Source organism: Phasianus colchicus, chromosome 12, assembly GCF_987193195.1.
Source record: "Phasianus colchicus chromosome 12, bPhaCol1.hap1.1, whole genome shotgun sequence".
NCBI lineage: Eukaryota > Metazoa > Chordata > Aves > Galliformes > Phasianidae > Phasianus > Phasianus colchicus.
In genome coordinates this window covers 18,341,427-18,357,450 of record NC_143447.1, presented here as the reverse complement: position 1 = coordinate 18,357,450, position 16,024 = coordinate 18,341,427, and the positions used below count along the sequence as shown (strand labels likewise).

General features: G+C 48.8%; 2 protein-coding genes across 14 annotated transcripts in view; both read left to right on the top strand.

Moving 5' to 3' along the window:
- The window catches only part of IGDCC4 (immunoglobulin superfamily DCC subclass member 4), an 88,576-nt gene extending 75,832 nt beyond the window's left edge, over nt 1-12,744 (top strand). For 9 of the 13 annotated variants that reach the window (XM_031587839.2, XM_090149144.1, XM_090149145.1 and 6 more), the window contains 2 exons: nt 3,403-3,567; nt 5,314-6,429. In XM_031587839.2, coding sequence (XP_031443699.1) covers nt 3,403-3,567; nt 5,314-5,844 — 696 coding nt within the window. In that variant the 3' untranslated portion in view covers nt 5,845-6,429. Of the gene's footprint in view, nt 1-3,402; nt 3,568-5,313; nt 10,784-12,663 lie in introns of those variants that run through there. The other 4 variants (XM_031587840.2, XM_090149143.1, XM_090149142.1 and 1 more) reach the window with 3 other exon arrangements.
- A 1,450-nt stretch (nt 12,745-14,194) lies between these two features.
- The window catches only part of IGDCC3 (immunoglobulin superfamily DCC subclass member 3), an 83,242-nt gene continuing 81,412 nt past the window's right edge, over nt 14,195-16,024 (top strand). Inside the window, exon 1 of the mRNA XM_031587835.2 lies at nt 14,195-14,479. Within this exon, the coding sequence (XP_031443695.1) occupies nt 14,416-14,479 (64 nt within the window). The 5' untranslated portion in view covers nt 14,195-14,415. The remainder of the gene's footprint in view (nt 14,480-16,024) is intronic.

Sequence of the window (16,024 nt, the reverse complement as noted above, 5' to 3'; positions counted from 1 at the left end):
GCTTCCCATGGAGCATCCCTGGGACTCAGAGAGCGAAAGCTGCAATGCATCAGGAACTTGGAGCAACATGGGTTGTTTTTCATCTTTGCATTGATATTCTTCTGTGTAGAAGAAAAGTCCTCATGTTTTCTGAAAAATCTTCCATGAGAGCTGTGTTCCTGCTGACAGCTAGCAGAGATTTCCCTTTGTGTGATGGGAGAGGTCTGTTGTGTTGCAGTGTGTTTTGGGGCACAGCTGTTGGCAGGGATGCCACATGTTTGCATGGCATGGTGGTTCCCCACTCCTGCAGGCTGCTGCTGTCTGGGACAAATCCCTTCCCTCCACCATGACACCTTTAAATGCTGGGCACATCTCAAACATCCCCAGCCTTGTTCTGTGCAGGATTTCAAGCTAGTTTGAATAACTGTCCACGTGAAGCAGAGAGGGTTTCAATGTCAACATTTCCTACATGTTCATTCTCAGCTCGTATATTTGCATGAAATCATTCCTTGTCACTGCGAAGGTAATATGATCTCAGCACATTTTTACTGGTTGGAGTTTCTATAAAAAGGCTAAAATGAAGAGGCTTGTTTGCTTTGATAAGGATTTAGCTGTAATGGAAGCACCTTTTATTGGAAGATGTTTTTCTTAGTTTCCATTTTCGTCTTTGCAGTGAACTGAAAAGGGGATTTTTCCCTCTTCAAAATGGTATTAGACTGACACTCCTTGCTTTCATTCTTCTGCTGTAAAAACCAAGAGACCATTTCCTTGTCTTCCTTCAGCAATTCATCATTGTGCTTGTGTAGAAACAAAAAGTATCATTTTTTATGCCAAAAACTTAAAAAGCAGAAGTGTTTGGGCACACAAGACCTTCTTCAGGTCCATGATGAAAGCAGACCTGGAGTTAACTGCAGCTACCCAGCCTTACAGACAAAGCCCCAAGAGAGGTTGTGTGTTTTTTTTTCCCCCCTCAAACACAGTGTGCACGAACAACATGTGGGCTATAGGCCATGTTGTGTGGCTGATGGTTTTTTTCTGTTTGTTGAAAGTTGCAAAGTGGTATAAAACAAGTTTGTTCTTCATTGCAGCCAATTTCAGCCAGAGCCGAACAGGCTGTTCCCAGAGTCATCAAAACCTATGTAAACATGGCAGATTGACATTTCCGCTAACAGATGGTCCTTTGGGGATTGCAGTAGAGCTGCCTGTTTCTTTCCACATTTTTTGGTATTCACAAGATGCCTGCAAGAAGGTTTTCAAGTTTGGTCTGTGTATGTGTGTGCGTGTGATGCTCAGATCTCTCTGATGGCAAATATGCATGTAAGCATCTATAATAGGACACACACATTTCTGTGTGTGTGTGTGTGCATATTTGTGTAGGTTGAATGCTGAAGTTTCCAGGCAGTATTTGCTCAGTAACGTATGTTCCTTGGAAAAGGCACAGAAGCCATCAGTCAGCGCTGTCGCTGCAGAAAGCCTTTCAGATGGCAGGAGAAGCAAACTGAATGTGTTCCTTGGGTAGTCGTGTTTAGTGATGCTCCTTAGTGTGAGCCATGTGCCATTGTTTGGTTAATTTCTTGTTGTTAGCATGGTTTAATGATTGTCCACTTAGAAGGGGAGCAATTAGGGAATCTCTTGGCAATCCTCATCAAAGATTGCGGAGAGAGGAATGGCAAAGATGCCACCTCTAGCATCCATGTCTAAATGAAGGACTGCCTGACATCCACAGCTGCAGCTTGGAAGCTGCTGTTCTGCAGGGTGCTGTCACATAACCAAGGCCCTTTGCCCACTGTTTTCTTGGGGCTGGATCATTAGGCTATGGCAGAGCTGCTGTGAGTTGGGGTTGGCACGGGGATGTAACACTGCTCTGCCTCCCACTGGGTGTTGGAGTCAGGGTACAGTGCTCTGCTCTATGTGACTGCTTAGCTGTGCCTTCTGCCAGCACCAACAGCATGAGGTGCTTCTTGCTAAATAGCTGACTTAGAAACGCCTGGCTCATGTATAGCATCTGATCATGTATTTCTACCTAATTTCCAGCCAGATGGACCGAGGCACAAGGAGGTCAAATGACTCATGCTAGGTCAGGCTGATGTCAGAAATCTCCTTGCTGTCTCAGCTGGGTCATTCTATGCTCCTTGTTGCTTGAATTGAGCAGGCCTGTGTAAGTGGTGGCCACATATGCAGAGCAGAAACCTGTGTTTCCCCCGCCTGACAGCAAGCAATAGGTGTCTGGTGGGTTTGGATAGATGTGCAGTCATGCTGACGCCACCAGCATTCTGTATGCACACACAGACATGCATGCTCACAGTTGTGTCAGGTCCAGATTTCCTCTTCACTTTCTCTTGGCTTCAGCCTTACACTGTTCTTTCCCTTCTATCCAGGCAACACGTAACATCTGTGGAACACACCCACAGCTGGCTGACTCGCATCTTCCTCGTGGTGTCTGTGTGTGTGTGTGTGTGCCAGCAGCAAGGCTGAGCTCAGGTACACGCAGGGCGGCCCAGTAAAATCAGACCCTGGAAAGAAAATACTTTTCTGCCTGTGAACTAATAGTCTGAGCTGTTAAATAACTTCAGCTCTTAAAGGTACACATTTCCCATACACAGAGGTGTACATTCAACAGTTTATTGGAAGGGGAAGCTGAGAGAACCCAGAACAAATTGCATTCAGCTCATATAATTTAATTAGATCTACAAACAAGGTAACACTGGTTGCCCAGGGGATTTAAGCTGAACTAAGAATTGCTTGGTGGTCTGTTGCAATAAATCAATAAAATAAGGCCCCAAATTTTGTGCCTCTTTATGGATGGGCAATAGCAGAGTGTTTACCCAGGCTCCAGCTCAGAGCAGGAATGAGAGAGCAGTTGTCCCCAACTCATACTGGGGCACACATGCCAGTACTCACAGGTGACAGCCCTTCTCCATGCTGCAGAGCATTGCTTTGCCAAAGCAAACACCGGAAGCACTCAGCTCCAGACTTCCGCCATCCCTGTTCAGTTTTGCAATGTTTTTCAGCAGGCTTGCACAGTTCTGGGCTGTTGGCAGCTTTGCAGGGAGCTGCTGTCAGTGGGCCCTGCAGTGTGGGGTCTTGTGCCATGATGCAGTTAGCCTCGATATGTAGGGAGCAGTGGAAAGCCCCTTCTGAGTCTGCTCGTGAGCCATCTGGCAACTTTTATCCCCTTGCTCTGCATCAGACCTTGTAACCCTGCTGTAATGTGGTGACTGCAGTGGCCCATTGTAACATGCATTTCTATTTTGATGCCATTAGAAGCGTTCCATGCATTTAACTCAGTCTTCTAACACCATGGTATTTTTCCCAACTTGCTCTTTCCTTTCTCGAGCGGCTTCTCATTTCAGGTTTAAGAGGATAAGAATCTGTATCTGTGGTAATTGGATCTCTTCTCTCTCCTGCTTTTTTTTTCTGCAGTCTTCTTGGAATAAATCAGCTAACCAGCCCTGGACAAACAGCATAGCCAGATATGGGGACACTATCACAAAAGAGCCTCTCCCTGCTGCGAACGGATCACTGAAGCTCCCTTCCAGTGCAGGACAGAAGCTTTTGTTCCAGGCTCTGGTTTACGATGCTGTGATGGTGGGTGTCTTTGGTTTATTGCCTTGTGCATCCTGATGCATTTTTTCCATTTATGTACCCCATCTCTCTTCCTCCTCTTTGCAGCATTGGAAAAAATAGCTGACTATGGGCTTTTATTTTCCTACGTATAGGAGTGTATGCTTGTGCCGCTGATGGGATTTGAGTAAAATCTGTGCATATTTTTTTCCACACATTTCCAAAAGCCTCAGCTCTCCCCTCACTGCCTTGACTTCAGGCAGCCCAGGGGGCCTGAAAAGGGCTGGAAGAAAAACAAAAGCTGAAAAGGGCTTTGTCCTCTTGGTGATGTCCACAGGTCTTGGGCAGCTCAGCTGGCAGGAGGGCTGCAGTAGCCCTGGTTCCTTCGGGTCTTCGCTGTGGCCGTGGGTTAGGAGCTGCAGTGCTCAGCACAGAGCCACTAACATCTGTGGTGTGCTTGCTTGGAGAAGCAATTGCATTTTGGTCTACAGTAGGCGTCAAAAGTTGAGAGTTGATTTAAGCTCCTGAAACTCCAGATAGAGTATAGCAGTTTCCACTGCGCTTGCCATCTTTGTGTGCATGTATAGATTGGGAGAAAATGCTATTTCTGGTATTGTTTCATTGGAAAAAATACTCCCATTTGTGTTCGAATTTATGCAAGAATCCTAACGTTTATGCCACATAACATCTATGCCATCTCAGCAAAGCAAGCCAGCACCTATTCGGGTTGGCTCTGTACCAGAAGGTGGATCTAATTACTGCTTTAAGAAGCTCACCCCCAACAAATACTTCTAAGTAACCCACCTATGCTTTCTTCCTAGATAGTAGTGTGAAAATCAATTATACACAGGATGTAATTAACATTGTGGATAGAGTTAAGATGATGTTTTACAACCCAATTACAGGGCACCATTTACAGCACAGCTTATCCATCAGAGTTTGTCAACAAAAGGGGAAAACTGTTAAAATATGTAAATGATGCAAAAAAATGGCTTCAACAGAAGGCACAAATTACACACGAGATATCTCACTTCCATACTTTGAATTGTCTTCTTACTCCAAAATCACACAGTGCAGAGTCTGAGCACTGATTTGCCTAAAGAGCTCTTTGGGACCTTCCAAACTAGTTTGACTGTTAAATTACTGAATGATAATTTGGCAGAATGAATGACCTGTTAGCCAGGCTTGTGGAGACCCATAGCCTGAATTCTGCTTAAACTCTGCAGAAGTGAACTGCTTTCTTTCTGATTTGAAGTGTTTGAATTTAGACCAACCCTTGCAAGTTGTGACAAGGGTAGTAATGAGCAAACCTTTGGTGGCATGTACCAAAATTAAACCAGAAAAGTGAAGGGAGCCTTGGTGTGGGTCTTTACCATGAGCTGTCTCAGCAGCCAATTTTCTCAAGTGCTGCTCTTGAAATCTGGTTGTCAATATGGAAATGGAGTGGTGAGTTTTGAAAATTGTTGTCTGACAGAGGCTTGGAGGAGTGGTTGCTTCAGCCTGCCAAGAAACCTTGGGCAGATCAGTCCCCTGGGACTTGCTTTCCCAAATGTAAAATAGGAATAATGATCCTGAGATTATTTGAGTTGCTTCTTAAGGCTTCAGTTCTGAGAAACATATCAAAATAATGCTTAATAGCAGCAGGTGTACATCCCATTGCATTCTGTGGAATTAAAAAAACCCACACATTTCAGTGCTTGGTTAGGTCACAGCCTCAATTAATTTACATGGCTTTTTTTTCTTTTTTTTTTCCCCCATTTTTGATAACAGAATGAAGCAAAGAAGAGTCACCCGCCAGCCAGCCTCCACCAAGTGGAAGCAGAGGTCATTGTTCATTCTGATTTTTCAGCCTCTGACAGAGACTGTGACTCCCAGCTGCGCACCCTGGATGGTCAAGAGACAGAAACCGAGGAGCAGGACCCTGAAGAGTTTTCCTCTGGTGACCTGGCTCTCCCCAGCTCTCCCAGCACCCAGCAGGATGCGTGTCAAGCGTTGATGGACTGCTTGGGCAATGTGGAGGTTCAGACCCAGGATGAGCTCTTGTTTGCCACCAGAAAGACTAACAGAACAGAGGCTGTTTGCATCCCCGGGCTCACCAATGGGTTCCACAGGAATGGGGAAAGTCTGGATTCAGTGGAGAGTGAAGATTTGGACTCCATCCCGGAAGACAGGGGGGATGTGCAGACAGTCAAGTGCCAGGCGCTATCTGTGGCCCCAGAGGAGGCTCCCCTGTGTAGTAACTCTGGTTTAACCAGTTCATCCTCAGCATCTGAGAACATAGCATGTGTCCACAATCATTGAAGAGTAAACTAATCTGATTTTGATCATGGGAGAGCTAGAAGCACCGCTAAGGGCCTGTTCCTTTGAGGTACTGCATGCCCTCAGTTCACTGGATCGAGCTAAGAAGGTGCAGCATCTCACCAGAACAGGATTAGGACCTGTCAGCTGTACATATCGCCTTCAAGAAATCAGTAGGTAGACTGATAAGGGCCCATCTTTCTGCTGAAGCTAACGAGTAACCTGGTGTTCACGGGAGCAGAACTGAGCAGAACTGACATGAAACCACAGCTAGAGCAGAGCCTTCTGTGTTGGGCTGGTGCCATCACCTCACTGTAGGCCCCTTTATGACTGGCAAGAGGCACAGCGTGCTGAGCCAGTCTCCTCAACTGTCTCTTGTCCACGGAGGCCTTGGACTACCTGCTACCTTGTGGTGTTGGGATGGACTTTGTCAGAGTCCCACACGGGGGTGGAACCAACACAACAAACAGAGCTGTAACCACCAGCCTTTTCTGCCCTCCCGTGGTTAAAAGGATTATAAGGCTCTCTTTGTACGCTGCCACAGTAACCATTGCTAGCAGGCTGATGTAGTGGCCTTTTATTACACACTCTACGAGTGCCTCTAACAACTTGTACTGTATAGAACCTTCTTCAGCGTCTGGGTCATTTCACCAACCTGGGCTTTGTTTTATGAAGGTTCTTGTACCTAATATTTTAGGTACGCATCTGTCCTTTTAATGTACGACATGTATTTTTATTTCCTTGAAGCATCTTTATATTATTTAATTTTATGAAGTGGAGTAGCGTGTGGTATAGAGTAGCATTTTTACTACTTCTCTTTTTCCTTTGTTTTTTTTGTCCTCCCTAACAACACAACTACCTCATGTCTGTTGGAGAAAAAAAGCAGTAGATCTACTCTTTTGTTATAGTCCATTATAGGTTTTAACTTATTCTTATACTGCCTTTTTCTAAAGAATATGTTTGCACTGGTTGTTGACTATTTTTTTTAATAGTGCTGCAGAGCTGATGTCTATCTTGCTTTGTTTCTAAGTATTGCTTAGACACGTTCCCCACAGCTGGGGGGGTTGTGTTTCTTTGTAGGACTGTGTTTTACAGGAGCTGGCCAAAGGAGACTGCTTCAGCTGGCAGGATGTTGATCAGTTTTTTTTTTAAGAAATTTATGCTAGCAAAAAGGAAAAAAAGAACCAACAATTACAAAATTAACTTGTGACCTTGGGGACATCTTTGTGTTCAAATGGAGACCGTTCAGATGCTCAAGTTCCAGGAAGCAACTCTCAGCCTCCCATAAGCAGTGAGCTTGCTGAAGGTTTTGGATGAACAGGAGATAATTTCTCATCATTTCTGAGAACCCTCTCAGTGTGCTCTGCGTTGGAGCTGAGCTGGACCAGCCTTTTTCCTTGCTGCCAGACTGCTGTTCAGCGGGGAACCTCTAAGCCTCCATGTACGCTGTTGGGAAGCTGTTGTTGAAGCTTCCATCTTTCCCCATCCTACAGTTTCTTCCCCCAGCACGCCACCCTGTTACACGTACTTCTGTACTGTACTGTACTTTACTTGTTGCAGTTGACTCAGCTGCTCCAGTTGGTGTTCAGAGCAACTCCAGTTGAGGAGTCTCAGAAATGCTGTTCTGGGCTCTGAAGCACCATGGCTGAAAATCAGTGCTAGGCAGGAGTTAGTGCATGAAGCTAGAAAGCCATGATAACTGGGCACTGGAAGTGCATCATTAACCTCCAAGAACTCACTGCCACAAGACTTTGAAACTAACAACTTAGCAGTGTTACCGATAAGGCAGTGAAGTGTTATTGCAGGCAATAAGGGTAATTCACAGTTATATGAGAGCGGATGCAATTGCAGGAGTGTAAACCCTCCAACTGGGGACTATCAGGAACCAGCTGTGGAGGGTGGGGACAGATTTCCGTAGCTGGACCTGAGCTAGTAGTTAATTTCATGGGGGAGTCCTTGCCCTGGACAAGCCATGACTTTGGTGTGCAAAAGGGGATGAAGACTGTGCTCCAAAAAAGCTCACTCTAGAAGAACCTCTGGTGACTTCTTTCATCTCCAAAGGCAAGTTGCCATCTGCAAGCATGAAAGCATGCCAAAGGATTACTTCCACTGATATCTCACTGCTGGAGGGCAGTGCCAGGAGGAGTTGGGCCAGCAGCAGGCACAACGGATGTTGGAGCTCTACTGACTTCTGTGATCATGCTGTACCTGTGTCAGCCCTGATCTTTCCATACAGAGGACTTGTGTGGATGGAGGCTTAGTCCCATGGCTGATGAAGGGCTGTGCCATAGGGATACTCCTAGGTACATCCACCCTCTGCTTTGTCTCTCCCTATTTTAGGAATCACATAACCGTGGGCTGAGCAATGTTGATCAGCCCAGAGTCCATCCCTGCCTGTCACCGAAGCCCGCACAAGCAAGCATGGTATGGCACTGCTCACCTGGATCATCTTGGGCCAGTCACAAACCACTGAGTTGTCGCATGCTCTGAGAGCAGAGCGCTCTCCTTAAGCACCACAGAAACACTTTGTTTCCTCACGTTGAGCCTTCTGAAGCACGAAGCTGGCAGTGTTGGATGTCCAGGTGCTGCGGTGGCAGTGGACTGATGGCAGCAAACCTCAGCTGCAGAAATCAGAGCGGGTCTCTCAGAAACAAGAGATCATTGCTGATTGGCAGCAGCAAAGCTGATCTCTGCGCCCTCGTTTGGTGCAGCTGTACCCCAGGCCCCACCTATCCTGATTAGGGACTGTGGGACTGGATTAGAAGTGAAAGGAAGAAGACAGATAACATACGTTTTGTGTAAAGCTTGAAACAACCAGTGCATATATTTTTTTATCATGAAATAAGTAGCTTTCTTGCAGATTTCTCACAGACACTCAAACTGTTGATACCTTTAATTACCCATTGTACTTAATATATGTTCCTAATCATCAGGCTCCCTTCCCCCTTTTCTCCCTTGCAGTAACACTAAAGATTATTGCTATTCAGCTTTTTGCCAGTGTGTGTTGTTTTACTTTGTTGAAATGTCAAATTTGTCTCACTGGCATAATTTTGTGGTATTAATGTTACCGTTTGGCTACACAACTGTATATTTCCCATGCTGCTGTGAGAGTCACAATTCTTACTCCTTTTCTTCTTTTAGGTCTTTGTTAGATGAAATACACGACTGAGCTGAATATCTCAACTTTTCGATTTGATTTCTTACTTAACAGACAGTAAGGCTCTGGTTTAAGTAGTTAAAATGAGCTAACTTATAACCTAGGCTTTGAGAATTTGTTATGTTACTAGCTAATAATCCTGAGATCAGCCCATGAAACACACCTATAAGAAAACACCCATTTTAGTGGATCACTGTGTATGTTTTTGATCTCATTAGAAATAGATGTTTTGAAGGGATCATTGTGTCTTTTCTAATCAATACCCTTGTTAGAAAAGAGGTGTTTAGTCCAGCAGAAATCTACCATCTAGTTCTGTTATCATGTTCCTATGCTAATATTTTAAAATCAAATTTTGTTTAACTTTCTGCACAGTGCATAAGGATGTGTAACCAGAACTTGATCTTGTTTGAAGATTGTGTCTGTATTTGGTTCCATGCTGTACTTAATTATAACTTTCTTTCTTCAGAGACTGTTCTTACTCCACAAATACTCTTTAGTGCTAAAGTGTAAGACAACGTTGTCCTTATATTCCTTAACTAATGGATTATTAATAAAATCCTAAAAAAACCTCACAAAAACACACAACAGAAAACCAGTGGAATTTGTCTCATGAGTCCATCTTCTACAGCTCTTGCTCTGAGGGAAAGTTTTGCTGTGGAAGGCTGATCCTGCCCCAATGCTTGTGATGTATCTCTGCAGCCTGATTAGAGCTGTGCTGTGAGAGGGACCGCGTGTGTATTTGCTTACATCTCCAATCTCCTCGTGCTTACCTGAGGAACTCCTGTCTGGATGGATCTGAGCAAGGCCTTGCAGCTGACAGCCCTGAGGCTACATGGCAGAGTGCCTCTGATGTTGTGCTGGGTTACAGTGTGAAGATGGCATAGGTTTCACCACCTCTCTGCAGTCCATACCCGACTGATGCAGGTCTTGTTCATCTGTGTGAGCTGATAGAGATCACTGATGGAAAGAGTGGAGGCCCAGAACCAGTATCTGGTCTGCTAACTGGAGGTTGTATTGCAGCTTCAGTGCTTGCTGGTGGGAGCAGGACTGGGGATTCATGCTCACTTCAGTGCCTGAGCTTGTAACCATGGAGGCTGGGAGTGTTATGGTGGTGAGTGCTTTCTTCCTTAGACATCGCTCTTCTGGGATTTCAGGCACAGTTTGGGGTCAGTAGGTCTTTCTTGATGCTTGCTCATTTCTCAGCTATTGAGCTGATTCCTATTTAAAAAAAAGTCCAGTTTCATCCATTACATTGTTGAGGAATTTTATTTGGAAAATAAGCAGAAGCATCTAGCAAACAAATGGTGACTTCTCTTAGATGATGCACTAAATTAAACACTTAGTGGCTTGTGTCCAGCCAGATTGGTGAGAAGATGTCTGGCAGTGCCTGAGGAACGCTATTAACCTCCCATGCATCTCCCTTTCTTCCTAGGATGCATTCCCTACTTGAGTAGATAGCTTCCATTATTGCTTTATGCTTCCAGGACTACAGGGCCATAAAATCTCATTTTATCTGCATTATGGTGGTAATAAATCTCCACTTAGCATAGTGTTCTCTGATGGTGGTTGAAGGGAACTCTGTCAAACTGTAACTCCGATGAGTCTTTCTCTTAATGACAGGTAATGAGCGAGGAAGGACCTTTGTGGGGGGTTGACTGCTTGTCCCACTTCTCAGTGTGATGCTGCTGAGTGGGACAACTGGAAACAAGGCAGCAACTGAGTTAACAGCAGAGGGATTCACAGACAGAGCAGTTACAGGGGAACTGGGATTACAGAGGAGTGAAGGTAAGAGCAAGGTGTCTGTCTGCATTTCATTCTTTTGCTAGCATTTATCACCCCTATATCCTGTGCCGTGATGCAGCTGGCAATATCACTGCACTGAGCTCAAGGCTCTGGTCAGGTCAATCAGTAAGCAGCTGATATAGAACACTGCCCAGCACAGCTTGGTGGGAAGTGGCACAATGTGAGGCAAAGGGCTGTGATGCAAGGAGGTGGCTTGGGATGATGCTCCACAGCTGTATGCACCCCATACCACACACTGCACTGCAAGCAATGTGTAACTCAGCAGTTGTAAAGCCTCTCCCAGGCTTTCGAAACAGCAGCATGCCTCCGTGCAGTATTTTACAGCCATGCCCGAGGGAGAGAGGTCTGACCAAGGACATACAGCAACACCATGTCATCACCCTTCTGTCACACAGCCTGGGCTGGTCCCAGCCACAGCCCTGAGCACGGATAGCAGAGTTTTCATGCTGAAAAGCAGCTTCCAGGAGCACTTCCCGGGAGTGGCAGAGCTCAGTACCTCCAGGTGGGTGCCCTGATTTTGGCTCTCCTACGACACGGACCGCAAAACAGATGCCAAAACCTCTCATATATTTATGGAAGTGAAAAGCTCCCAGACTGTTAGCAGACAGGGAAACCACAGTTACACAGAGAATAATAAGTGGAGTTAATTCAGACAGGTTAATCTCCTGCTTCATTCCCTGAAATTACTAATGGTGTCTTGGGGACCTCAGTCTGCAATTAATTGGTGTAAATCAGGAGCACTTCTGGCGCTGATAGAAATTCACAGAGCAGGGGGTGAGCTGAGCCCTTTGAGCTGGCTCTCATGGAGGATAACTTGGGTAACTTTTGGGGGGGACAACAGACAGATGGTGCTCGGACCCCCCTGCATGAGGGGCTGTTTTTCAGATTTCTGCTCACAGTGTGATAAACAAATTCCTGGATCCAACACTAAGAAACTTTTTAAGCTGTCATAGTTACAGAAGAGCACAGAAAAACATGAGTGCTCCAGATGCTGTCCTCAAGTAACTCTAAGAAAGGCTGTAAACTTGCATTTTTCTTTGAAAACCTCATTGGTTTTAACATGAGTCCCATTGTTGGGCACACTTGGGATTTCTAAATGTGACACCAGTGGTGTCACCAATGTCAGCTGCAAGATGTGGGCTAAACTGAGTCATGCCCTCGAAGAGATGGCTGCCTATCCCCAGTCCTGTGTCCTGCCACTGCCACCCTTGCTATCACCTACACACAGGAGCAAAAGCATCCAAAATCAGGCTTTTGGGGGAAAGAAGCACTACAAAACACACTGGTGGGTTGGTTTTTTTGTTTGTTTGTTTGTTTTTTCCCTTAGAGTTACTGATTCTGACAAGACATTCATGGGGCTGGTCAGACTCTGGAGCATGCTTACCACACTGGTAGCATTCCTGGAGCTGCTATGAGCCTGTAGTGACTGTGAGTAATAGAGAAATGCTTGCATGGTGGCAGCCAGGGAGATGGCTGGGGAGCAGGAAGCAGGAACAGAGTTTGTGCAAAAGGTCAGCAACGGTGCAGGAATTCAGATGTTCCTGAGAGGCCAACAGGGCCAGTTCAGCCCAGAGCAAATTCTTCCCCACTGAAAGGAACTTCTTACAGATCAGTTCTGCTCTAAATGAGCAAACCTTTAATGTGGAGCAGATGCAGTGAAGTCTTCTTTCCATGCTAACCGGCTCCACTGCATCAGAGTGCACCATCCAGGGAACTGTCTCTATCCATTGCCTGTCTTTAAAAAGTGTTGTCATCAGTTTTTGGGCAAGGCAGGATTAGTAACCTGTTTTGGTGCAAAGAATTAGACTTAAGATCTAATTCTGTTGTTCTTTTTTCTTTTGTCTTCCCCCCTCTGCCCTCAGACAAACACACAACAGGCTTTGAGCAGTCACTGAAGAGATGACTTTACTAATGATGATAATGATGAGAGGAAGTTGTATTTGCAGAGAGGAGCAGAGTATTGGGCAGCACCAGTGGGAGGACAGCAAGGTACTGTACTGGCATTAGGGCTGAGAGCTGGGCAGGGGTGTGTTACCTCATTTCATGGCAGGAGGGACATAAGCTGGTACATTATCTTCAGGCTGTGGTAGGATTTAGGCACCTCATCCCTTGCTGAATCCTTCCTCGCTGGGTTGGTCATCAAATACAAGAGCACCTTCGAAGGCAGTATGGCTGTATGACTCACCCAGCTAAGTCATGATGGTGCTTAGGGGGAAATTCTTTACAGAGAGAGTGGTGAGGTGCTGGAACAGGCTGCCCAGAGAGGTTGTGGATGCCCTGTCCCTGGAAGTGTTCAAGGCAGGTTGGATGGGGCCCTGGGCAGCCTGCGCAGCCTCTAGCATTAAATGAGGAGGTTGGTGGCCCTGCATGTGGCAGGGGGTTGGAGATTCATGATCTTTGAGGTCCCTTCCAACCCTGGCCATTCTGTGATTCTGTGATAATAAGGAGCGCTGGGCTGGGACAAGCCAAGCTCTTTGTCGTGCCTGTCCTCTGTGCCTCCCCAGGTTTGGGATCTCTTCCCAGCTGCCACTCTGCAACTCCCCTGCCCCGCTCTCTGCAGATGCACCTCCAGGCACTGACAACCAACTCAGTGTGCAGTTTGGGTTTCCAAGACAGCCTGAGAATGAAACCCACGACAGAAGCAGTCCAAAGCTGCTCCATCTCATCAGCACCTTCTCTCTTTGCAGCCCAGTTTAATGCCAGCTTTGTGGTTACCATCCCTCAAGGCGGGTAAGAGGCAGCTCCCAGGTGTGGGCACAGCTGAGGGACTCAGAGCTCTGACCTCACCTGTGCTGCAGGCCTGGGCACCATTTCCAACACAGGGAACGAGCACCGATGGCACCAGTGAGGGGCCAGATCCTGAGGCAGACACGACGAAAACATCCCCTAAACCCCACGGTTTAGTTTGTGGCAGCAGTGGTAATGAGAAGACGGTTGGACTAGATGATCTTACAGGTCGTTTCCAACCTTGTGATTCTATGATTCTGCTGATAGCGTGGGCTGCCCCGTGCCAACTGCCACCTGTGGGGAACAGCGCTGAGGGGAGAGCAGCCAGGAGATGAGCGGACATCACTGAGGGAATGATTTTCCTCTCAGAGCAAAGCCGTGTGGCAAAGAGAGACCTATGAGCGAACGGTAGCGAAGGGAGACTGGAGAGGACACATCCCTCAGCGGTGATCCGCGAGGAAGACCCCTAACAGGAGAATGGCGGTGGGAGAGACCCACGAGGCGGCTCCGCTGAGGGGACGCCGGCAAAGAACGGCCCTGAGGGACGCGATGGGCGCTCGGAGCCCCTGGCGGAGCGGACACGCAAGATGGCGCAAGGCGCTGCCCGCCCCCGCCGGCCCCGCTCCCTCAGCACCGCCCCCCGCCCGCCCGGCGCGGCGGCGTGCTCGCTCGGAGGGGAGCTGCGCTGAAATCCGCTTTTTGCTTTCTTCACTCCCGTTTTTGGTTGCTTGGGTTTTTTTGTTTGTTTGTTTGTTTGTTTTTAGTTTTTCTTTTTTCTTCCTTTCCTCCCTCCACTGGAGGGTGGCTCTCGCCTCTCTCCTTCTCTCCCTCCTGGGCCGCTCCCTCTCGGCGGGGCGCAGGGAGCCGAGCCGCCCGCCCGGGATGCCATGGCCCCGCGGGGCTCCGCGCTGCCCGCCCGCCTGCTGGGGCTGCTGCTGCTCTGCTGCGGAGGTAAGGGCGTGGGGAGCGGCGGACCTGCAGCGCCTGCAGCCGGCGCCGCTTTCCGTCCGTCTCTCGGTTCCTCATCCCCTTCGTTGAGCGGGGCTCAGCCCGTGCTCCGCGCTCCGTTCTGGGACCCCCCCGCCTCTCCCGGCCCCTTCCCCATCTGCGGACGCCGCCGCCGCTCCGTCGGGCTCCCGTTGGGCCGAGCGGGGCCCGGCGCCGCCCGCGGTACCGCGCGTGGGATGGAAGGACGGGGCCGTGGGGCTGAGATTTCGGGGCTGCTGGACGGAACGGCCCCCGGCCGGCTGGGGGCCCGGCCGCATCGAGTGCCGCGCCCGCCCGAAGCCGCGGCTGCAGGAACGAGACCGAGCGGTGCTTCGGCGGCCGTAAGAGCGGGGCGGCTGGCAGCGCGCCGGTCTGAACCCCGAAGTGCCGCGCCGTGCTTCCCCGGCTCGGCGTGCAGCCGGCCGGGCAGAGCGGGCAGAGCTGCCGCACGCAGCGCACGGGACGCTGCCCGCTGACGCGACGCGGGGCTCGCGCGGTGTTGCGGAGCGGTGCTGTGCCGCGCGGTGGGACCGCGGTGCTTCTCGTGCCTCCCGTGCTCTCCTTTCGCTCGGGAACTGCTTGAGACGGCCCGCTGTGGGCAGAGGGAGGGGAGCGTGCGGGAGATCGGCTGCGATGCGGGGCGTTCTGAGATGGGCTGCGGGTTGTTCCCAGCGCGGACTTCGCCACGTGGTTCGCAGCGGTTCGTACTGGGAAACGGGAGCAACCTGCGGGGGATGCGAGGGGATGTGAGGGGATGGGTCCTGCCGCTCTGCTGGGGTTCCTGGGAGCACAACTGTGCACGGGGTTGGCTGCAAATGCACCTCTTCTGTGGCGGGGGGGAGAAAAGAGAAAAGAGAGAATCGTTGAAAGCAAAACCTTGCTGAGTTGGGTTTGCCTGCCGCTGTCTCGCTGTCCCGTGTGTCGCGTTCTGCTGCGGTTCGGTAGGGCAGCCTCTGGGCTGCGCGCTGTCCGGTTGTAAAGGACCAACACGGGCGCTTGGCTGTGCATGAGAAGTTTTCCAGCCCTGAGGTTTCCCCCCACCCTCGCTGTGTTGAGCAGTGAGGCATCCCTGCATCCCATACAGCCTCCTGCGGCCGGGGCAGAAGGGACGGATGGGGACCATGAGCGCAGGTGCCGCCCGGGATGCTTCGCCCTTCCCACCCGCTTGGCTCCCATTCGCGCGGCTCAAACGCAGCGCGTTGGGTGCGCTCAGCAGTGGGACACTGTCTGCTTCTTTTATTTTTTTTCTTTTCTCCCCCTTAATTTCCTGGAGCGCTTTGTTTTGGTTCGTGGGCAGCTTTTGTCTGTTCTTGCTGAGCCCAGCATTCAGAGGCAGGCATAGGATATCAGGGCTGTGCTCAGTAGCAGCCTCGGAATTAAGCATCGTCATTTATATTTAAGTAGGCTTAACTTCTGAATTATTGAAGCCGTAAGCTTTCGCTAATTCCTGCTCTGCGTGGCTTTGTGTTTTTGGTTTTTGATGTGAGGAAGGACTTCCTTCTCCTAAAT